General features: G+C 42.9%; 1 protein-coding gene across 3 annotated transcripts; it reads left to right on the top strand.

Moving 5' to 3' along the window:
- Window positions 1-14,174: 14,174 nt before the first annotated feature.
- On the top strand, window positions 14,175-24,587 carry MFSD6L (major facilitator superfamily domain containing 6 like). Of its 3 annotated transcripts, XM_075216942.1 has the most exons (3): window positions 14,175-14,443; window positions 18,828-18,999; window positions 22,562-24,587. In XM_075216942.1, the coding sequence occupies exon 3, from the start codon at window positions 22,595-22,597 to the stop codon at window positions 24,467-24,469; it is 1,875 nt and encodes a 624-aa protein (XP_075073043.1). In that variant the 5' UTR covers window positions 14,175-14,443; window positions 18,828-18,999; window positions 22,562-22,594; the 3' UTR covers window positions 24,470-24,587. The 3 variants fall into 3 exon arrangements, with proteins under 3 accessions (XP_075073043.1, XP_075073042.1, XP_075073044.1); XM_075216941.1 differs by lacking the exon at window positions 18,828-18,999; XM_075216943.1 differs by lacking the exons at window positions 14,175-14,443; window positions 18,828-18,999 and adding an exon at window positions 19,005-19,088.
- The last annotated feature ends 238 nt before the right edge of the window (window positions 24,588-24,825 follow it).

The following is a 24,825-nucleotide window of genomic DNA, read 5'->3' as shown; positions in this document are numbered from 1 at the left end:
TTTGTAAAGAAAAAAAATGGAACTCTTCACCCTTGCATTGATTATAGAGGCTTGAATACCATCACAGTGAAGAACTGCTACCCCATTCCATTAATCACAGAATTATTTGATCTCATTGAAGGTGAATTTTTTTTTTCTAAACTGGATCTTCGAGGCGCATACAATATCATTAGAATAAGAGCTGGTGATGAATGGAAGACTGCGTTTAACACACAAGATGGCCATTATGAATATCTTGTTATGCCTTTTGGTCTGTGCAATGCACCTGCAGTTTTCCAGAGCTATGTCAATGAAATTTTCCGTGATCTCCTGTATTCTTCTGTGGTAGTGTACCTTGATATATAAACTTTTTCAATAGATCTCCAGTCTCATCGTCTTCAACTCGCTAATGTTCTCTCCCAACTACGAAAAAACAACCTGTACTGTAAATTGGAGAAATGCTCTTTTGAAGGCACTGAATTGCCTTTTTAAGGGTACATCGTATCTGGTACCGGTCTGCGGATGGATCCTGAAAATGTCTGGGCTATTTTAGAGTGGCCTTGCCCAGGGGCGGGCTGGACCAGGAGCAGGGGGGCAGCGGGCACCCGGGCCGCTCAGTCTAGCGGCTGTTCGGGCCAGCCACCTCCCCCCGTCCCCCACCGTGGATGTAAGTGCTTAGAATTTGATCTAGATTTGTGAGGGGGACGAGTGGAAAGACTGCTTTTTGTACTCGAGGTGGACACTATAAGTACCTCGTCATGCCCTTCGGATTGTGTAATGCCCCCGCTGTATTTCAGTCTTTTGTTAATGAGATCTTCAGGGACCTCCTCTACAACTTGGTGGTAGTCTAGTCTACCTAGACGACCTATTGATCTTTTCCTCCGATATCGCTTCTCACTGTTCCCATGTCAGAGAGGTTCTATCCCAATTACGGCAAAACAAACTCTTCTGCAAGCTTGAAAAATGTATCTTCGAAGTTCCTCAAATACCGTTCCTGGGGTATATTGTCTCCGGTTCAGGATTAAGGATGGATCCGGAGAAGGTTTCCGCAATCACCAATTGGCCTCAACCTCTGAGCCTGAAAGCCGTTCAACGTTTTGTTGGTTTCACCAACTATTATAGATAATTCATTAACCAATTCTCCACATTGATTGCTCCCATTACAACTCTCACCCGAAGATCAGCAAATCCAAAGGTTTGGCCTCCGGAGGCCATTTATGCATTCACCTCCTTGAAAGAAGTCTTTTTGTCTGCTCCTGTCCTTACTCAACCGAATCAAAAGGAACCTTTCTTTCTAGAAGTGGACGCATCATCTCTCGGGGTAGGAGCTGTCCTTTCCCAGAGATCTCCCTCTGGTGTTTTTCGGCCTTGTGGATTCTTTTCCAAAAAGTCCCGAACACCCGTAGCCCCCGTGTCCAGGCCAGAGTAACACAGGGTGATGACAGGCGGAATCGAGCAAGTGTCTCCGTTCCTGGTCGTAGCCCCAGACAGCCCCTTCCTTTCCCCCTTGGGTGTACGTCTCTCTCTCTTTTGTCTTGTCTGCAGGAAGATGGGATCAAACACCATGAAGGACGGGGATGGAATTGCTGCAGCCGGAGAAAGTATCCCCTTCCATAGCAGTCCCTCGGGATCACGTGAGTACCTTCAGTGGGTAACGGGGGAACCGCCCTGGTTGGTAAGCGGGGTAGGGACCCTCACAAACTCAATCTTTTAAAAACAGAATTAATAATATTCCCACCCACCAACAAAAGCGTCTTGCCTGATATTTCTATTTCTGTTGACAACATGACCATAAATCCAACCCCGCAAACTCGCTGCCTAGGTGTAATCCTTGACTCGCAACTATCCTTTCTTCTCCACACCAACTCTAGATTTACATCATGCAGCATAAATCTGAAAAAACATTTCCAAAAAACGTACATATCTCACACAAGATACTGCAAAAACTTTAATTCATGCACTTATCATCTCCCGCATCGACTATTGCAATTCCCTCCTTACTAGTCTTCCCAAAATTAGACTCAAACCCCTACAATCTATTTTGGACGTAGCAGCTAGAATGATTTTCCTTGCAAATTGTCTTTCCTCTGCTGAAGCACTCTGTCAGTTTCTACATTGGTTGCCTGTATTTCAACGAATCCAATATAAAAAAATTTCTACTAACATACAAGGCCATCAACAAAATTGCACCAAAATATAGTTCCTCACTTGTCTCAAAATATCTCCTTACTCGACACCTTTGTTTTATACAAGATCTGCGTCTCTCTTCCACTCTCATCACATCCTCATATTCCCGGTTGCAGGACTTTTTTCGTGCTGCACCTACTTTGTGGAATTCCCTCCCTCACACAATAAGACTTTCCTCTAGTCTTCAAACCTTCAGACATTTTCTGAAAACCCACCTCTTCAGACAAGCTTATAATATTTCTCAACTACCCTCTTAATCTCCCTAGGTTACCATATTACCACCCTCTACATAGCTAACACAAGACGAAAAACCTCTGACCAACATTGTTGTGTGACTGATCATACAGCCCACTAAATAATTTATACCTCTGCCTTCTAGCTGGACCAATATGCAATATAATGGAGCACTTACCCTTGTGTATCAAACTTCTATTGTTCCATAGATTGTAAGCTTGCGACCAGGGCCCTCTTACCTCTCTGTCTGCATGTATTAACCAGTATTGCTTTATTATAAAAGCATGCAAACATGGTCAAAAATGGCAAAAAATTGCAACAATTGCAGACCAAACACCAGAATAGAGAAGAAATGTGATCTAAGTGACTTTTACTGTGGAATTATTGTTAGTGCCATATGGGTTGTTTCAGTACCTCAGAAACTGCTGATCTCTTGGGATTTTTACACACAACAGTCTCTAGAGTTTACAGAGGACGATACACAAAAGCAAAACCATTACCATCCAGTGAGCAGCAGTTCTGTGGGTGAAAACACCTTGTTAATGAGAGACGTCAGAAGAGTCTGATTATAGCTGAAGGCGACAGTAACTCAATTAACCATGGGTGCTATGCAGAAAAGCATCTCTGAATTCACAGAACATCCAACATTGAAGTGGATGTGCTACAGCAGCAGGTGACCACACCCTTGTGACCGCCACACAATACACAGCACCCTTGTGACCACTACACAATACACAGCACCCTTGTGAGCGCCATACAACACATAGCACCCTTGTCATGGCCACACATTACAGAGAGCAACCTTGTGACTGCCAACAATACATAGGGCAGCCATGAGACTGCCACTCAATACAGAGAGCAAAATATGATTTTTATTGATACAAATTGTGCAGTTAATGTGTGAGAATAAGATTATCAGTTGTTGGTCATTTTCATACCTCCTAACACCTCAAATGGCCAAAGGGGAATGTATAAGATTTGTTATCTATAACTATTCTTTCTTCAAGTGTTCATACATCTGAGCAGACTTTGAAATACAAATAGTCAAACACAGCTAACTATCAGTGGCACCAGGGCATAATCTCCATTGAAAAAGTTGGTAATTTTGTTGCAAGAAAAGGAACTGATCCCTATATTAATACACACGGGTCATTGACACATATATATTATATTTTCACATATATCTTGTTGGGCCTGTTTTTACATATCCCCTGATGTCACATATCCCCTGTTGGGCCTATTGTCACATATCCCCTTTTGGGCTTGTTGTCACATATCCCCTGTTGGGCCTGTTGTCACATATTCCCTGTTGTCACATATCCCCTGTTAAAAATAAATTGTTCCTACATGTTGTGTTGAATGCCGTTGCCCTCCATCTGGGACTGGGTGGAAATTGGTAGATCACGAGTAACACACAGCCTCTGAAGATGCAGCCCCATCCCACTCAGCAACAGGCAGACAATTGTGAGGCTGTTGCTTTCCAATGACAGCACTACCCTCCAGGGAAGCCTCATCACCTTCGCCATGCCAGGTGCCCTCACAAAAAAAAAAAATATTTTTTTGACTCCTGGCTGGTCTGGGCCTATTTCTGTGGAGAGGGGCTGCAACCCCATCAAGCCAATTGTTAATCTGCTCCTGTCCTCCTCGCACGCTTTGGTATTGTTCACTGTAACATGTATAGTTTTTTTACTATGTCTTTTAATCCTTTTTGGGTTCCTTTCATTCATTTTTGTCGTTCTTCCTTTTGTGGCTTACTTCCTTCTATTTTCTTGTATCCATTATGTTAGGGAATTTAGACTGTAAGCTCCAATGGGGCAGGGACTGATGTGAGTGAGTTCTCTGTACAGTGCTGCGGAATTAGTGGCGCTATATAAATAAATGATGATGATGATCCATACCATTTGTCTCAGGGATATACTAATTGTTTATTCCTCTTTTAACAGCCTTTAGTCCTACTTTCGAGAATCAGTTCCCCACCAGTGCCATGGCTTTAAAAATCTTCTGCGTTAATGTTATTGGCCTCAACACCACACGTAAGCGCACCATGCTGTTGGGAGCCTGTAGGGGAAAGAGAGAGAGAGAGACAACATCATTTTTTTTTTGTAAGAAACTATTTACAGTGACAGATTCTTTCAGGTTGCAAGAGTTAAAGAGTCGTGACCACAAACATCAATCTTTTATTGCAAACAAATAAAAATGTAATATTAATATACTTAGCTTTGATAGTTTGATAGGCACCATTATCGACGGTCCAGGACGAGGCAATTTGTGTTACAGCAAACTCAGCTTTTATAGAAAGGAAACTAAGTGTGCCCGATATTAGTAACATATAAGGTATAAACATAAATAAGAACTTCTTATTGGTACAACTTTGAGTAATAAACAGTTTCACTTATTCTACGCAAGTGCAATAGCAGTGAAGTTACACAGGACTTTCCAGTACATGCGCAGTTAGCACTAGGACTACGCATAGCTGATGTATGTATATAGACATATCCCGGCTTTGCCTTGGTTACATAGCATTTTACAATACGCACAATAAAAGTATAAGAATAATAAAATGGAGTTCAGCAGCCATTTTGTTTGGCCTGTTTGAGAAACGCTTCTCACTGGAGTTCACTCCCAGCTCCAGGGTAGGCAGTTTTCTCAGACTTTCTTTGCCTCTGCGGGCTGCAAGAAACTGGGTATGGCTATATTGATTCATACCAAAGTCCCCTTTCTGCACTCCAACACTATGCAGACCCGGAGGGTCGATTAGTGCTTATAGAGGGTACCCTCAGCTTTGCTCCTGTCACCCTGGTCTCGGTTTCTGCCCCGAACCAGAAACAAAAGCCTTTTTTTACCAGACTTTAACAACATTGAGCGGGTGACGTAGGGTCACGTGATAGTTGGCGGAGTAGTCCTTGATCCTGCCTTGGACAAGTCTTCTTCCAACGGGGAGCTACTCCATCTCCTAAATCCACCTCAATTGTCTATTTACTTACTCCCCAGCGTTTGTATGACTCCTGGCGACTTTGTAACTCCGATGCCAGGGACTACACCCACTTCTCTTCTCCTCACCAACTCTATTTGTGTATCGATATGATACGTCTCTCATACCCTCACTCCTCACATGACTCAAGCAGGCAAAACTCCCCTCTCTTGGACTGACCAGTCTGAGGTATTTCTCCTCCTTGAGCTTTTCAAGCCCCCACCTCAACGAGGTAGATGGCGCTTAGACGACTCCCTCCTGCTTAATGAACCCACCATCCTAGATGTTAAATCCTTGATCTCTAATTATTTTCTGGAGAACTCTACCCCTGATATAGTCATGGGTGTCTTCTGGGAGGCCCACAAGGCCACTATCTGGGGTCATTTGATTAGCCTGACTGCTTCTTCCAGGAGAAAGGCTGCAGAGGAGGTGTCGCTCCTAGAACATAAAATTGCCTCTCTCCTTACTCAACACCAGACCGGTCATGACCTTACTTATTCAGATTGACTCAATGAAATGGCAATACCCTCCTGTCTCATAGAGTCGCTGTCAATATGTAGAAACCCCAACAGTGTTTCTATGATACAGCTGATAAAGCTGACTTAGTACTCATTAGAGAGCTTCGCAAAAAACAGGCCCTTAATCATATTGACAAAATATAGCAATCCCCTACGGGCGACACCTACGACCCGTCAGCGATAGTCCGTAAGTTCTGGGCATTCTATTGCTCCCATTATAATTTTCCAGCACCCTCCCCTTGTGAGGAACTCCTGGTTCCTATTCTGGAGAATTACCTTACAATTACTTCGCTTCCCAAATTATCCCAACGCTGCTGTCCACTCTGAACTCGGACATCACAATGTCTGAGGTCCTGGCAGCCATCACATCCTTGAAAGCTTCATCTGCTAAGGGGCCCAGATGGCTTCATCCCTTAATATTACAAAAAGTTCACTATGGTTCTTGGCTCACATCTGACAAAATTCTTTAATGAGGTGTTGGAGGGGGCGTCCTTTGACTTAGCAACCATAACGGCTAACATTATCGTCATCCCCAGAAGCTGGGGAAAGTCCCTATTGCTATAGGCCAATATGGCTGCTCAACGTTAATTTGAAACCTTACGCTAAAATCCTGGCCTTCAGACTGAACTTGCTCCTCCCTTCCCTCATCCATTCTGACCAGGTGCAGATCATCCCGGGCGTCAAGCCTTTGATAATACTAGGAGGATTATCGACCTTATCCATACAATTCATAGTAATAAACTTCCCTCCTTACTTATGGCACTTGATGATGAAAAGACGTTTGATCGCATCTACTGCTCTTTCATGGATAGGGTGTTTAGAGCAATGGGGATCTCTGGTAAGTTCCTGATTAGTATCTTGGCCCTATATCGCTCCCCATCAGTTATGATCTCTGCGAATGGTCTAACCGACTCCCATTTCTATATCGAATGGCACGCGTCAAGGTTGACCCCTCTCCCCACTTATATTCACTTTTGTCATTGAGCCTTTGGCTGCCAGGATCCGGGCCAACCGGGAGACAGCTGGTATTCCTGTGAACCCCTCCGCTCACAAATGTTCTGATGTCTATTGCTCACCCAAGTGTGCCTCTGCTCCCCTGCTGAATAAGTTGGACCTTTATGGCCACTTTTCGGGATACAAGGTCAACTAAGACAAGACTGAGGTCCTGGACGTTTCTGCACCAGACAAGTCGCTCCCTTTCCATTGGCGCCTCCAAAAACTTAAATACCTTGGGGTGTTTATCACTAAAACTACCACCACCTCTTCAAGCTAATTTTCCTTGAATTCCTGCCCAAATAAACTAGATCTTACCACATGGTCACACCTTTATATTTCTTGGATCCGTTGTATTAACGCTGTTAAGATGAATATCTTCCCCAGACTTCTTTACCTCTTCCAGATCCTGCCTATGTTTAAGTTTCTTCAGTTCCATTTTTCAAAATTCATCTGGTCTGGTAAACATCCCTGGGTCCGCCTTAGGGACCTTCAAAAGTCCTTGCAGGGAGGGGGGTTGGGGTCCCTGATGTCTGACGCTATTGTCTCTCTGCCCAGTTCACTCAGTGTGTTTTTTGGTGTAGTTCTGGAACCCCCAGAGTTTGGACCCGTATTGAAGCTGAAGGTCTGGGAATGCTTTTGTGGTCTTTTCTCCTTTGGCTCCCAAGGGCTCGTCGCCCAAAACAATCCTTGCTTCACCAAGTTATCTCTCACTCTTTGTCGATTTGGGACTCTTCCTCTCAAAAATACAGCCTCTCTCCTCACCTTACCCCAATGATACCGCTATTCAACTCCCCTGATTTTTCTCCGGGACTCACTCCCAGGGCTCCTGAGAGAGGGGGAGCTGGCACTAATTACCCGGACCCGCCAGGGGTCCCGGCCCGGGCCCTCACTCTGGATTTTTTATTTATTTTTGAACTTTTTTTTTTCCAATCTGTTTTTTTTTTGCGCAGCCGGGGAAGGGGGGGTTGTCGCCGCGATCATGTATGTATACAAATATACGCATCCCGCTACCCTCTCTGTTTGCAATGAATGTTGGGCGTAACATCATTGTGTCACGCCCGTCATTCAGTGACGAGCCGCACGCAGAAGACAGAAAACAGAAAAGAGAAGAAAATAAAATAAATATGAACAAAAGCAATACAGAGAGGCACAGGGGGTTGAAGAAAGGGGGGGCAAGGGCAGCATGGCATAGGGGGTTGAAGAAAGGGGGGCAAAGGCAGCATGGCACTGGGGTTTGAAGAAAGGGGAGGCAAAGGCTGAATGGCACAGGGGGTTGAAGAAAGGGGGGGCAAAAGCAGCATAGAACAGGGGGTTGAAAAAAGGGGGGGGCAAAGGCAGCATGGCACAGGGGGATGAAGAAAGAGGGGCAAAGGCAGCATGGCACAGGGAGAGGAAGAAAGGGGGGGCAAAGGCAGCATGGCATAGTGGGTTGAAGAAAAGGGAGGCAAAGGCTGCATGGCACAGGGGGTTGAAGAAAGGGGGGGCAAAGGCAGCATAGCACAGGGGGTTGAAAAAAGGGGGGGCAAAGGCAGCATGGCACAGGGGGATGAAGAAAGAGGGGCAAAGGCAGCATGGCACAGGGAGAGGAAGAAAGGGGCACAGTAATGTGTGTGTGATGACACAGGGAGCTTTTGGCAATGTAGTGTGTGAGGTAGATGGTGGCTAATTAATGGTTGTTATTTTGTTTGCGGGGTGATGGGAATACTATTATTTTTATGTTGGGGCTGGAGGAAGGCCTAATTATTAATCATGGGTGCTATTGATTTAACGGCGGGGTTGGTTGTAATTTTCTAAATGTAGCCATTTTCTTTTTCCAAATAGGGTTCCCCAGCATTCCAGGACCCAGACAAGCCGCAACTAAAAAAACCTGCGGCCACATGGGGTGAAAGTGAGAAGAACAGGTAGGAGAGAGCAGGAGAGTGTTTGAAATGTTGTGATTGTAGTGGGACAATGTAAGTTTTTGGTGAGTGTTCTGCCCAATGTAAGGTACAGGCCAAGACTGCGAACTCTCTGTGTATACACTGCATTCTTTCTGTAGTACACTGTTGTGCTAGATGTCTGGAAAGTCAGTAGTGCTTGGACATATGTCACGCTCCAGTGAATTCAGGGCCTAGCGCTTTTCCCCACCAGCCATGGGTGATGCATAGCCACGCCCCCAACTGTATGACCACACCCACTCCTAATTTTAACACCTATTCAGAACTGCCCAGGCAATAATCTTAGCTGCTGGCCATTGCCTTCTTTTGTGCCCACCCAGGTTCATATGGGGGCCTGGTTTTAGCAGGGTAGTTCTTAGATAACTCACCTGCCCTGGACTGGTGCCTTCTTATGGGAGGGGCTGACCCTTAGGTTCCCCCCACCATGCGCACCTATAAGGGAGCTCCATGAAGTTGTTGTACCAGGGCCCTGAATTCCTCTTGGCAGCCCTGCTCACTCATAATGTGTTTGAGCCATGACTCTCATGGGGAGTCAGATACCTCAATGACCTCACTTCTACCGTGACTTTCCCTCAATTTTCTGACATTCAAACTCCCTTCACATCCCCTCAAAACATTTCTACCAATATTTACTGTTACACCACCTCCATAATACAGTCAAATTATTCCTTTCCTCCTGCCCTCCTACTACTTTTGAATCTCTCTGTCTGCGTCATATCTTCATGAAAGGTCTCTTCTATGAACTTGCCCCATCCACTTCAAGCCTTAGGAGCCCCCATGAACTAGCTTGGGAACTGTTATGCTCCGGGGAGTCCCTCAGTCAGTATTAGCACTAGCTTAGCAGGGCGCGGAGTCTAACAGCCTCTCAGGTCTTCACCAAGTTGGCCGCTTGCACACTGGTTTAAGAAACCCCTCCAAGATTTAGGGTCACCATCAAACTTGGGGGGATTGGGAATGCAGAGTTGGGAGGGGGTAGAGAGAGTGACAGGAGCACCAACCACCGGAGGAGAGGAAGGTGGGGGGTTAACCTGGGCTGCCAGAGTGTTCTGCAGGGTATCCATACAAGTGGAAAGGCCTCTAAGGAATTGTAGGACCTACTATTTGACCCAGGAGTTCTTGTGGCGGGGGATTGCCTGCATCGTCCATTTTTAGGGTCAGAGCAAACTGTTATGCTCAGGGGAGTCCCTCAGTCAGTATTAGCACTAGCTTAGCAGGGCGCGGAGTCTAACAGCCTCTCAGGTCTTCACCAAGAACTTCCGCAAGGCAGGATGGGCTTGGCTGCTGAGAAACTGCAGTTCGCGGCCCCTACTAAGCCTACAGACGCGAGAGACAGGTAGACAATCGACAATATAATACTGGAACAGTACCTGTAGCCAAAGTCAGATGTACGGCGGAGATTCCTCCAAGAAGTAGTGAAGTACAGCTGGGTCTGGTACACAATAGCATATGTCCGTAGTGCCTAAGGAAGATCCAATAGCATAGTGAGGTCCAAGACGGGTCTGGTACACAGGAGCAAATGACAGTCGAGCCAAAGGGAAGTCCAGCAGAATAGTGAGGTTGGTTGTATTTTATTCCATGACCTTGCAAAAATAAAACTTAAAAAACAAAAAGAGAGATACTCTCTTTGTGCAGAGCTTCCACTTGTAAAGTTAGTGGAGCAGTGAGCTGGTAAATAGTGTCTTGTGCACTCTTACTGCCATCAATAGCTGTCAAGGAAAGTGGACTTTCCAGAGAGTTAATAGGAAGAGACAGATTAGTGACTATGGATGCTGGGATGAATTTTCCAGCTGCGCCTGAATCCAGAAGGCAGACAATGTGACTGACCTTGTGGGATAATATAAAGTCACAAGAGTGGAAAAACTGGGACTGGGATCAGTAGAGGGAAAGTAGATGGATGTAGCTAACATGGCTTCTCCAGTACCAGTTAGGCTCCGGAGATTTCCCGGACACTTGCAGTAGGATCCAAGTAGGTGTCCAGGCTCTGCACAATATAGAAAAAGGTTGTGTTTAAAACTTCTTCCTCGTTCTTCTGGGGTCAGCCACGATTGCCCCAACTGCACAGGTTCTTCAGTACATACTACTGAAGTCTGAAAGTGGAGTGCCAATGTGACCACAGAACATCAAGAGGATTCTTTCTCTTTGATGCGCTCCCTAAAGCATATTTTCACTTTATTGCAGAGCGTAATAAGGTCATCCAGGGAAGGCGGTTCTTCTTAAACACAGTCAGGCAGCCCTTGATAGAATATTTCCACTAGGACTTCAATTTTCCACTACAGTTCAGGTGCAAAAGTCTGGAAATGAACCCCATACTGGCCCACTATGTCAGAACCTTGAAGCGGGCAAAGAATTCCTGAAGCAGCTGAGGAGACAAGACCAGGTTCATCAAAGATTCTTCTAAAACATTCCAAAAAGGAGGTGTAATTGTGCAGAAGCAGAGCATTACACTCACAAAGCAGGAAGGCCCAGGCAAGTGGTTGACCAGAAATTAGGGATATAATCTAGGGTACTTTAACTTTTTCGGAAAGGAAGCTCTCCAGAAAGAGTTCGAATTGTATAGCACACTGGTTCAAAAAGCCTCTGCAGGTCATGAGATCCTTGGCATATTTAGGCAGTGCAGGAATATGAAGTTGTGATGGCACTGCAATAACAGTAGGCATCAGTACAGGAGTAGCTGGGGTGAATTAGTGCCGACGGTAGTCAGGAGTATGTCCAGGAGGCAGGAGAGACCAGGTAGAAATGGCATCAGCTAGTCCTGATTAGCTTCTTGCTTTTCTACCCTGCTGAAAAAATGTTTCGCAGAAGATCCTGAGGAGATGAATTATCAGTGGAATACATAGCCAGAGTATACTGCCCCGATTCAAGTGGATTCTCTTTTGACAACTTGAATTAGCACTGGCAGATACAGAGGCACGAGACCCCAGTTTTCGCTAGTGATCCTCTCAAGAAGATTTGGGTTTCGCTGCGTGTGGGTTTGCAGGTTACAGCCCCCTGAGCTGCCTCCAGGTGTGACAAACTGGTGTCAAACTACAAGAAAATACTGGTCTACATAGCCAGGATGTCTCTTGTACAGACTAGGATTGTGGCACAAGGTTCTGCACCTGGAGCGGAGGGAAGAGTAGAGGTAGCGCGCCAGACAGTGAATTTTAATGTAACAGCCGGACTCTAATGTGTGCCAATTCCAGTGGGTCAATGCACCAAACCTAGCATACACCCCTATTTGAAAGGAGCTATATTCACTGTCCCTTGGTAGTCATGTTCGGCTGCTGAGCCATGACCTTATGCTCCTCTACCAGTGAGGTGGGACCAAGTCCAATGTCTCTGGTAATGCCAACAGAAGCCATAACACCTACTCAGAACTGCCCAGGCAAGAATCTTAGCTGCTGGCCAATGCCTTCTTTTGTGCCCACCCTGGTTCCCACGGTGGTCTGGTTTTAGCAGGGTAGTTCTTAGATAACTCACCTGCCCTGGACTGGTGCCTTCTTATGGGAGGAGCTGACCCTTAGGTTCCTCCTAGTTCTCACGTAATAGGGAGCACTCACCAGCGAGCAGGACAGGAAGATGAGCACACATTACCTGGGTAGTCTCGCTGGATAGGAATATGAGCACACAGTACCCGCTCAATCATCAATAGAAGCATAAGTCAAATTAACCCCCTAGAGAGCACCAGTCCATCCCTGTTTAAGCTTATGTAGACTTTTCTAAGGAGAATGTCCTAGGGCTGAACGATATTTCTGGCACAACATGGCTAACTAGCAGACGAAGTGCTACAAGCTATTATGCCAGAGTTCAGTGCAGCTCCTCGGGCGTCTCCAGTTGGCTGGGGCTCTGATAACCAGGAGCTCCTTTAGGTGACATGTCAAACTACCTAACAGAGCTGAGGGGACTTACCTGGCAACATTTAAGGACAATGTGCATAAATAATAAAATACATACAATATATCCATCAGTACCTTGAGGGTGAGAAAAGACACTAGGTAGGATGAACCTTTATTTTTATAATGCCCAGCACCCTGAACTCGCCACACTGTTTTCTGGTTTTTCTCAGGGTCAACGATAGTCAAGTTATTTTAGCATTGTGGATGGTGCAGACACAAAATACCAGTCAACAGCAATTTAAATGCATTACTGAACAATCTGGGTAATTCGGGATGTGGGCAATGGACTTCAGGTTAATTATTACGTCATAAAGATCACATTAATCCTAAAGATTAGATTAGTGCATACCTCCCTACTATGCCGCATTTGACGGTACAGTCCCAATTGGATGGGTCTGTCTCACCACCCCATGGATCAGTTTTTAGGACAGGTGGGAGACATACACGCTGGCAGGTGTACCTTCAATGCCATGTGTACCAGTTGTGCATGGCTTTGAAAGGGTGCTTTTAAGGGAGGAAAATGCAATTGGGGGTGGCACAGGGATTTGGAAGTGTGGAACATCGCACACCCTGGCTGTGCCATGGCTACTCTGCTATGTGACCCCCATGCATTGTGACCACGCCACCTTTCTTTACGGCAGCACGTGTTCACTGCTCTGATTCCAGAGATAATATAGGTGGGCGGCATGGATTAATGTTTCCCTCTGAGATCATTTTCATCATTAGGCTCTGCCCACCCATTGGACCTGATGATGACAATCGTGCCATCAAGGCCCATGCCCACGAGAAAGAAGAAGTGTGATCTAGTTGAGTGGCCTATTCTCCTGGGAGGTGGCAAGTTTTGCAGCGCCCATTCCCCCATGCAGTCTACACATGCTCAGGTGAGGCGCTGACTGTCTGCAGTTCATACTGACTGGCCTTATTATAGGGCTGGACAGCAGGCACAAACAGATCTATGTGAACTGAGCATGCTGTGTTACCACACCTTGAGAAGGGCAAAGGGCCATGTGGCAATGGTATGTAGTTCGAGGACTATCGCCCTAGTCAGCCCTCCTATAATCTGGATTATTATCTGGACTATTTCACTAATATGAGACTATGTTGTATATATTTTTTTGCTTTCATACATGTTCATTATGCTTCTTATGGGAGGGGCTGACCCTTAAGTTCCTCCCAGTTCTCACGTAATAGGGAGCACCCACCAGCGAGCAGTACAGGAAAATGAGCTGGATAGGAATATGAGCACACAGTACCCGCTCAATCACCTATGCCATATTTTATGCGTAATTTATTTGCAAACTGCCATAATGAATCAGTACAATAATTATATAATGTAGGTACCCAAAGCTTCTTTCTGGTAATAGTGTGTGCAGAAATATACCACCACCAATGTGGGTTTGCAGTTAGCCATGTGTACACTAGATGGCGGTAGTATTTGCTTGTCTATATGTATTCTAATCTCTTTGGTTCTCTGACGCTTCCTGTAGCCTAGTGACAGTGTCATCTATCTTGTATCAGGTGCAGAGCGACACCTGCTGGTGGGCGTGGTCAGAAAAGGATCGGCAGCGGCGCCCAGGAGGCCAGGTGACGTGTCCCCCCCTCCTCCAGCAGGTGAGGAGGTGGGCGGGGCAGCCAGCAGGTGTAACTGTGTCCTGTCCTGCGATGTGGAGGGTCAGAGAGACCCTCCCCAGTGAGCCCGCAGCCCCTAGGGAGGAGGCGAACCCTGTATGAGTCCACCGACAGCAGGTCAGTCTATAGAAGCACTAATAGCTATGGGTGTGTTATCCCCAGATCCCAGCTGCATACTACTGCATGTTATATACAGTGTTGTCTTTATGTGATGTCATAATAATGCTCCTGAATTATAATCACTTATATGCCATTAGCAGACACTAATACAAATTGTACATCACCTAGACACGGCAGAATTATTGCATTGTATATTCTGCTGTGATGAATATGGTACTGTACTCTTATGATGTAATCATATTATAACTATTGCATTATTATTTGTATCCATAGCTGTTGTATGTCCATAATTTGCAGGGACAGTTCAGGATTTTAAAGATTTTTTTTTGCATGTTTGATGCAATATTTCCTATATATTAATATTTTATTATATTCTAATAAGTTAACATGTATTGAAAATCAGTAGTTAAAATGCTAAAAAAGTATGATACAATTAAATTTGGAAACAAAGATGATCGGAATTGTAGTACTACCAAGGTCAGACAAGACAGTATTGTGCTTTGATGTGGCGGTTCAGTAGCTAAATGCGCCTGACAAATATGTTAAAACGTACGCAATGATGCATATGTTTTTGACAGACACTGATTCATCTAAGTGACCGTACAACACTTTTATGTTATTATTTATGTTATAACATTACTGATAAAATTGTCACTAAACGCCACAGAAACGTTAAACACTTGCTGTCCCATGAACATGTATCAAACATATTGTGGCTTTCTATTTGATAAATTACTGGCCCTTTTTTATTGCAATGACAGCAATACTTTATAAAATAAGTTATTCCATGTATAATGTGTGTCTGGCAGCATATAGAATCCCATCATTCATTATAACACTTTGAAATAAATTATGTTGTTTGCTCCAATATTCTTACTATCCCATTAGTATAAGCAGCTATCGCTTATAATCTTTTTACAGCACTTTGGAAAATGTCGTCAGTGAGAAAATTATAACTACTATTACAGGGATCCCAATTGTTGCCAGACATATAATCTTTTATATGATGGCATGCATGGAGAACTGGAGGCTACCTTAACTAGGGCTGGACAAATCATAGTTGCCATGGTAACTAAGATATGTGTCCTGGTGACTGGAGCATGTCCCCTTTCTATGCTCCCTTCTCTCTGTATTGGCTGAGAGTAACAGCCGCTTTTACATAACATGCGCTGTTTCCTGGTTCACGGCATATGATGGCGTATAAGTTTGATGTATAATATTTGGGGGTAATTATATGCTGATCATTATTTCCGATGGTACTAACATACCTGCCAACATTTATCACCACAACCTTATTTTATTGTGTGGGTCTTGTTGCTGGATAACTTTTTACCCCAGCTCCTAATTTCAGTCATTAAAGCCTCAAAAATAATGCACAAGATTTGGAGTCCCCGCTGGCTTCTCCATATAATTGTAACCTTAGCAAACTAGTGGTAGTGCCCAGAAGAGAAGTTCTAGGGACATGATGGCATTGATTGTTCCAAGACATCCCCATCACATGGGGCTCCTGTGTATGTTTCCATTCTTGGGGGGGGGGGGGGGGGGGAATAATTTGCCAGCGATGTGCTGCATACAGCACTGAGTCTCTGCTCATCGTCTCCTCACATCTCTATGGGACATGAGGGAAAATGAGCAGAGATTTTAGAAAAAAATCTTCTGCGATGTGGAAATATTGTGGCACCTCGCACTGAATTATTTCTGTCCTGATATATCCCAATAACTTATCCACTGAATACATCAATCTCCCCAACAGTATATCTAAAAACAGAAAGATATGTTTTCCCTCAGACAAGTTATCATCTACTTCTGAGCCTCATTTAATTCTTTTGTTCAGTTTACCGACAAATCCTCAGTTGTCAATGCACACGAAGGGCCTCATTTACAGTTAGACACATTTTGCACTCAAAATGTATGTGTAAAGAGTTTATTGCAAAAAAAAAAAGTGTACTTGCGTATATAGGTGAGACGCACGTATGTCGAGATTTCTCCAACTCTGAAACAGCAGTAGTTGTACATCGGACGTACAAACGCATATACTTACACCCAACAATAGCGTAGAGATGGAGCTGGACAGTGATACTTGTAACAAAAGTCGCATTATCCTATACATACACATATAATGTTATGAAGTGTCATACACAACAGAGGATAGTGTTGTGACCATGTTATAAATGCAAAAATCACATTTTCCATATAAAATGTAATGAAATAAAAACACCCCACTTCCATTGTTTATCCCTTTAAAAATGTGATTAGTCAGACACGAGTTGATAGAATATAGCTGCAAAGCTAATGCAGGAAGTATTATCAGCTGGAGGGGTCAATATGCAGCCAGCCAGATAGTGCTGCTGGTGTCATCTTCACCACCCCATATCTTTACAACAGGCCTCCAGTACCTGCAGAAACTTCCTAAGGAGCATAGCTCTAGGGAGTATACCCTTACTGTCTTCAGCTTCTGCTTATCTGCTCCTGTTTCTTCTCCTAAATACACACAAGTCTAGATATGGACACATTTTGGTTTGCATGTTGCATGTTCAGTAAGGAAATGCTTAGATTTCCACCACAAAAATTGACATTCCCACCAACCCCTGAATGTTGATCACTAGGTAGTGAGAATTCAGTCCAACTAGTTCAGTTCTATTTATAGACAACTTTTCCTTGAACGAACTTGCCCAACCTGTCCAGACGGGTGTTTTGCATATCGCCTTTGTGGGTCACTTCAACTCTTTGTTGTAGGAAAACACAAATCTTGAAAAACTGTTAAGTCAACATCTGTCTTAATTATTGCACACTCCAGGATTAAAACATTTCCAAAATCTGAGAAACGGGGAAAAAGTGTTTTGGTTGTCAAAAGTTTCTAGGCACATAAATTGCTTTTCCCCATCAGTTAAGCTGTGTACACACCTATACAATCAAACTTCAGATGCAATGTCTCTACGGCTTTCTCCAATGATTGAAAGTCTAGAGGAGTTTGTCATTTCATGTGTTCACGCCTATACAATGTACCTTTAGATCTGTGAACTTCATCTCTCATAACCATCTGCTGAAAATACATTGTTCCATTGTTGATCATGATGTTTGGGAAGTTTATAAAACCATACGATGTGCTTTGGTACATTTAAAACATGATCTTGGGAGTGTACTTACTCTAGGAATATCTGACCAAATGATCGTGAATCGTGTGATCTGCACAATAATTGCATAGGTGTGTACCAGCGTTACCCAAGTCAAGAGTCATTATTGGATCTAAATACTGAATGCTAGCCTACGGATTTGGTATGAATACACAGTATATTTTTTTCTCACGTATTGACCTACATTTAAAACGATATGTTGTTTTGCATGCTTTTTATGTCAAGTGTGGGTTGACATGTGAAGAATTTTACCTAGTTGGCTTATTTTCACACCAGGAAGTAGAGTCCGGAAGTGAAGAGCAAACATTCACACCCCTCTACGAGGTGCTATGTATTATTTTGCCAAGCTTCTTAAGGGACAAATGAATTTTCTGAAGGGTGTCATTGGCTGCAGTGCTTCTTCTGCCTACATCCCGCCAATTTGCTCTATCTGTTTGCTGATGTCAGATTTTATGCACAGGAGAGCAAAGACCAATTTATCCTACTGTGCTTAAACTCGATGACGTCAGGTTTGTGTCATGTGGAGGAGGCTCTACAGCCGGACCCCCCTGAAAATGGCAGGGGCTGCAAGACAGGTAGCAGACAATTGTCTATTACATGGACTCTTAGGGGTCTCTTTTACACATTTAGGGTCTCCTATAGAGTTGTGAGTAAATCCAACTAGAAGGAGCAGTATTGCACCATGGTAAAACCATGCTGGACCACAGGAGGTTGTCATCCTAGCTTCACTGTAACTAGCTTGATTTGTTCCTCATTAAATGAGGGCCTTAATCCCTGAAAATCAAACCTCACATAATTTACATTTTCCTTTTTTAGTATACCCAGTGCCTGCATACAATGGAAGTGGCTATTTTGTGGACTGAACCAATATTAAGCTCCACAATTCGCCTAATACTAGTGCCCCATACCTCAGTAATGTCATTAGTTTTTAATAAATTGATAGACTGCATTCAATATTGGTTCAATGTCTGACTCCAAATCAAGTAGGCGACAAATAACCTTTTATTACCATTTAAAAGAAAAAAGTTTGCGTTTTCTAATTTCCTTCCTAATTATTGGGCATTGGGTTTTTTTGTTTGAAGTATATTTATAGTGTCATGCACAGGCAGAGACCATTTCATGTCATTCTATGCTGTAACTAATTACAAAATTATTTAAATAGAGAAATGGCAAAATTAAAAAAATCAGTTTTACCCCCTTTTTCCCCCTTTTTCTTTTTCTTTTTCTTTTTTTTAAACCAATTGCAGACTTATAGCGAGGTCCATGGTAAAACAAATAGCTGCTCCACGCAGCCTTGCTTTAGATATTTACAAAGGATATAAAAAAGGAGGTAAAAAAAGTGTGCCTTCAGGATACTTCCCCTATAAAACGAGTGGAACATGTAGACACAAGAACGAAGCTTGTGGAAAACGCTAAGACGTACTTGTAGTTTCCATGTCTTGTCAATGCTAAAACTGGACAGGTGCTGAAAGTTAGACAGGGCTTAAACACTCTCCTGGGACAAGAAGGTTAGTGTCCCATAGACTCCAATGTGTCACTATGTTAGCAGTTCAGCTCTTATGAATACTGTGCTTTTCCAGAAAGAAAAGCAATGCTCACAAGCTGCCGTGTCATACTATATTATACATGATGTTGCCTAGAATAATTAATGCTACGTTTTTCCAGCCAGAAATAGTCAGCGTTTATTCAATTTATGCGGTAGTCTCTGCTATAAAGGGGAAAAGAATAATTTGCCACTAAATCCTTGCCTTTATTCATGCAATACTTTACCTCCCATGAATCTATTACTGTTATCTAATATATAAATGTCTAGTGGCGTGTGTAAGTCTGTCTGTCTGTGTGTGTGTGTGTGGAAAAAATAAAACCAAGCTGCAGCGCCACCTGCTGGGCAGAGTTATACACTGACCTACTAAATTCTTAGTGTGTGTGGGAAAAAAAAAATCAGAAAGGGCTTAAATTTGGTATACTAAGATGTTTTTAATTTGTTAATTTAATTTGTTAATTGTTAAAAGTGTTTATAAAGATTTAAAAAATATATATATATATTTCTTGAAGGAGAAGTGACAGTTGGGAGTGGTTGGTGGTTGCCGGGGGTGACAGTGGGGAGTGGTTGGTGGTTGCCGGGGGTGACAGAGCGAGAGGAGTGTGATACTCAGGACCGCTGAGAGAGATCCCTGTGTCTGGATAGACATCTGGATAGATGTGGCGATGAAAATGAAGGATGAGGTGATGGAGAAGAATTATGAGGTGGCGACATGTGGACAAAACCACGTTAAAAAAGGGCGCTTACGTCGGGAAGTAACGCTCTTCCCCTGAGGAGGCCTGGGCTAGGCCCAAATGCATGACAAGAACCTTTTTAACACCTTAAGTAGCTTGATTTGACTAGAATGCATGAGTATCATGCACGGGTTAACTTGTATTAAATATGTTATTATGTGTTCACTCTTTTCCCTGCACTGTTTTTGGATAGTCTTGTTATATACTCGCATCTCTTTCGTGCTGTTCCTTATACCGGGTGGTCCATAAGTGTGGAAACACCCTTTTAAAATGAAAATGTTAATCCAGTGTTTAGACATATGATCTGGGTGTTGTGAAAAACTTTTTTTAGGGTATGTGGCCAGTATGGCGGCCATTTAGATGCAACTTTTTTTAAATGGCGAGGTAGTGTGACTTATCAAACAGATGTGGAATTTTATAAGAAAAACAATGGTGTTCTTTTGTTTTATTTTGATTTAATGTAATTTTATTCATTCATTTTAACTGAGTTTTCTTTTGCAGGTAGTGACATTAATGACAATGGTTTTAACACAAACGGAACATGTTGAGATTTTCTTGATATCTGAAGAACGAAGGACACGTGCAATGGCAAATTATTTCAACTAATGTCACCCAAACAGGCCACCCATTAGTCACAGTGCAGTTGCCATACTCCCTGCCAAATTTAAACAAATCGGATCAGTTACAGAAAACCAAAAAGTGGACGAGCAAAAACTGCTACAGATGAAGCAAGAACAACAACTGCTGTGCTGGCGTCATTTTGAAACAGGCCACAACATAGCACTCGTTGTCTGTCTTGTGAGTGTGGGGTTAGTCGTACAGCCGTTTTGAGAACTTTGTCTACACATAAGTGGCACCCTTACAAGATTCAGATGTTGCAACACCTGACTAGGGACGACCCAGACCGTCCGGTGGAGTTTGCACACCGGGAAACACTTCAACTGAACAGTTTTTGCTTGACCACTTTTTGGCTTATCTGTAAGTGATTTGGTTTGTTTAAATGTGGCAAGGAGTTTGGCAACTACACTGTGACTAATGGGCGGCCTGTTTGGGTGATGGTTGAAGTAATTTGCTATAACCTGTGTGCTTCATTCCTCAGATATCAACACAATCCCAACACTTTCTGTTTGTGTTAGTGACATTGTCATTAATTTTACTACCTGCAAAAGAAAACTTATTTAAAACTCAAGAATGAATAAAGTTACATTAAAATAAAACAAAGGACAGTTTTTTGTTTTTTTAATGAAATTGTGTATCTGTTTGTCACATGACTACCTTTCTATTTAGAAAATTAGAGTTGCGTCCAAGATGGCCACCGTACAGGCCACATACCCTAGAGTTTTCCACCACACCCAGATCATATGTGTATACACTGGATTAATGTTTTCTTACTTATTTACGTTTTAAAAAGGTGTTTCCACACTTATGGACCATCCTGTAAAACCACACCTACTTCAGATCTGAATCTACTTTCCTGTTCTATATAATTATTAATAGTTAGAGATGGTTTATAATTAGGCAATAGCCAATGGTTATAGTTAGGTGATTATAGTTATGATAACAGTATCAATAGTCATGCTTTAGGTAAAGATTATAGTAATTATAAGAGTAGTTATTATATATAAAATACCTATGCTTTCAGGATCCTGTGTTTCTGTAGTGCAGGGAGATGCATGTCTCTAGGGGAGGAGGTAAAGGCCTAGGTAGAATGAGAGTTCCAAGTCTGGGCTTATGTATTTCCAAAGTATGTATGTCCAACTCCCAAAGTCCCTTGGTGACCACGTGTGTGCGATGATGTCATACCACACATGTAGTTGCTCTGTTTTTATGACCTCAGTGCGGTAGTCATCAATTTGTATCAATGCAAATCACTGCGGTACATAAAGAAGCATTGCTGCAATTTACTATGCTGTCTGGGACCCCGGCGTTGACCCACTAACCCAGAGAAGACTTTTGTCTGTTCACCGGCAGTAAACGGAGAAAGTGCAATGCTCATGTGAAAAGTGATTTCTCCCGGGAGAGATCCAGGGAAGTCAAAGATTCTTCAGCTAGATCCCATTGAAAGAGACCAGTATAATGCCACCACGCAAAGTTGAAAGAGACTTTAGCTGGCGTTTATGGCGGCTTTTTGGCTCCTTACCACTTGTTAAATAGACCCCTTAGGAAGTTGTCTGAGCTAAACATATTTGAAAACCTTTGTGGGAACCATCTTCCTTTCACCATTTACATCATGTTTTGATGAAAAAAAATATTGGGGGACATTTATGAAAAGGTGCTGCAGTCCATAGCAACCAATTACATTATCTTTATTATATTTTTCTAGTTCATTTTAGAAAATGGAAAGAGTAGATACATATTTGCCTGCAGGGGACTGCGACGTACTCAGAATGATATTACAGTAATATGATTGTATACCTGTTGAAATTGACGTTCTTTTAAGAGGTTTACACACCTGCCCCAAGGAGCTTATAGTCTAATTCCTTGAGTTCTAAACAAAAGTATTTTATACTTCTTGCAAATTACAGTTTGTGAAATTGGCAGTTTTGTGGCAAAATATTGCAAGGTATAATATATTTAGCTGTTATAAAATGATCTTATAAAATATTTTCTTGTCACTGTTAGATATCATATCCTAATTCACAGATCAATAATTGCAAGATGTGTCATATGATTTATTAACCCATATGCTGTTGTTTGTTCAAAGGTCTTTTGGAAGTGGCTATTCCCAGCTGACGACATGAGTGCCACCAAGCAATGGGACATCAGCAAGGCCCTGGCTGTCGCCAGCTTATTCCACTTTTTCCACAGTTTTGGAAAGTTCTGTGTTGTACCTTTCTTAACCATCTTCTTTCGATACCTTGGAATGAGCCCTCCGCTGGTGGGCATTGTAATGGGAATAAAACACATAATCTATGTTTTTTGGGCTCCTCTCTGCTCTTTTGTGGCTAAGAGTAACAGCAAGAGGAGGTTACTCATTACTTCATCTCTGTTTTTGTCAGCTGGAGCAGGTTTAGCCCTCACGTTTATTCCACCAGTAGAAAAGGATATGGTCTTTAAGTACTGCAATGTTAGCCTTCCTTGGAAAGACAGACTGACCACACCAGGTGCTATGGACTTGGAAATGTTTGGGCCTGAGCTTAATACAACTTTTGGAGTGACTGAAGGACCACATACCACTACACTGGCATCAATTATGTTTACAGATCTTAGTGACAAGATGATTGCAAACACTGCTATGCAAACAATAAGTCCTAAGTCTCTGGAGAACTCCGATACCACAGATGTATTTGAACACCTTTCCAGTCCTACCCCAACTCCCAAAAGCTTCACTCCTCAACAAAAAAGACTTAAACCAGGTACTAATGAAAGGTTGGCCAAGAAGAAAACTAGTGTCACTAGAAGTCAGTTACTTACACTTGACAGAGTAGATAGTACCACTTCAGCTAAAGCACATCATGTTAACAGGAATGGTTCTGGTTCTCCTGATGCTTCATCGCCAAAACCCTCTGTTCATCAGAGAAAAGTCAGAGACGTGAACAAGATCCTTTCTGAAGAGGAACGTTTTATGGATGACGAACACAATATATTCCTGATTGTTTTGGGAATCATAATTGTCTGGGCAGTCTTCGCTGCACCATTGGAGTGGACAGCTGATGAAAGTCTTTATGAATATCTAGACTTTGTAGATGCAACAGACAGACACAATAAAGTTTGGATTTGGCATTGTATCGGAGCTTGTCTCGGATCATGTTCCATTGTGTTCTTGATAGACCATCTTAACTGTTTCCTCACCGCTGACATTCCCAAAGTCTACCTCCATTTCTACGGGTACTCCGCTTTCATGGTCATAACTCTACTTTTAAGCACTTTGTATCCTATATATGTCTCCAAGAAAACCGAACATGCCAACAAAACCATAAAAGCTTTAGGCCTCATTGGAAGTGATGGCCGTATTATTTTACTGTCTGTCACTGTCTTTTTGACAGGTGCTATTGGGTCCACAGCACACAATTTTTTATTTTGGCAGATGCAAGATATCGGGAGCACTGAACTTTACATGGGCGCCGCTGTCTCTCTTGCCCTCTTTTCCGAAGTTGTGCTTCACTTTTTTAAGGATAAACTATTGAAGGCCATTTCGTTTAAGTGGACAGTGGCCCTTGGCCTTGGTTGTCTGGCAGTGCAGTTCCTATATTACTCCTTTTTATGGACTCCTTGGGCTGTGTTGCCCATTCAACTTTTGAGTGCCTTCAGCAATGGAGTTCTCTTTTGGTCTGTGAATTCCCAAGCAGACAATGTCGCCACCCCAGGAACAGAGAGGTCCCTGCAACTTGTTCTGCACAGCCTTTCACATGACTGTGGGGCCAGCATAGGCAGCTTTGCCAGTGGTTTCATTATTAGTAGTTTCAGCCTCCCCATATTATACCAAGCATGTTGTGTAACTCTGCTGCTGTGGCTGTTAATGTTCTTGCTGGTCCAGCCCAAGCTCCCCCACATAAAAAAAATTAACTATTCACGACTCCTTGCTGCGGACAACAGCGAGATGAGTGACTCGGATGATGAACAGGAAAGAGATTGGCTTGTCAAGGCCATGAAAGATGATAAAAAATGGTAGCCTACTACAAACTGCATGATTGATGATCAGGCTAACCATAGCATGGATTCTATAATTTAAAAACAATCTATTATGTATATGTCTCTTTCTGCTAATGAATAATATTTTATTACAAATACTTTGCATTTTTGTTTTACCTATTTTAAAGAAAAGGGAAAAAAAACTTAAATACAATTAACAAAAATACTAATTATGCTGCTTTTCTATAGTTACCTGTCATGACATGCCTCACTTGGGATGACTCGACAACCCCCCCTCCAAGTTTGTGTTACTCAAGACTAAACCGCCTGGTTTGTCAAATGATGAATAAACTCCCTTGAAATGATCTCACACTTACTACTAACTACCCAGTTCTG

Source organism: Mixophyes fleayi, chromosome 6, assembly GCF_038048845.1.
Source record: "Mixophyes fleayi isolate aMixFle1 chromosome 6, aMixFle1.hap1, whole genome shotgun sequence".
NCBI lineage: Eukaryota > Metazoa > Chordata > Amphibia > Anura > Limnodynastidae > Mixophyes > Mixophyes fleayi.
Note: the sequence above shows the minus strand (reverse complement) of the source record. Positions and strands in the feature narration are given on the sequence as shown.

Excerpts from the sequence above, each read along its gene's own strand:
- MFSD6L (XM_075216941.1), top strand. The coding sequence starts at position 22,595 with ATGAGTGCCACCAAGCAATGGGACATCAGCAAGGCCCTGGCTGTCGCC.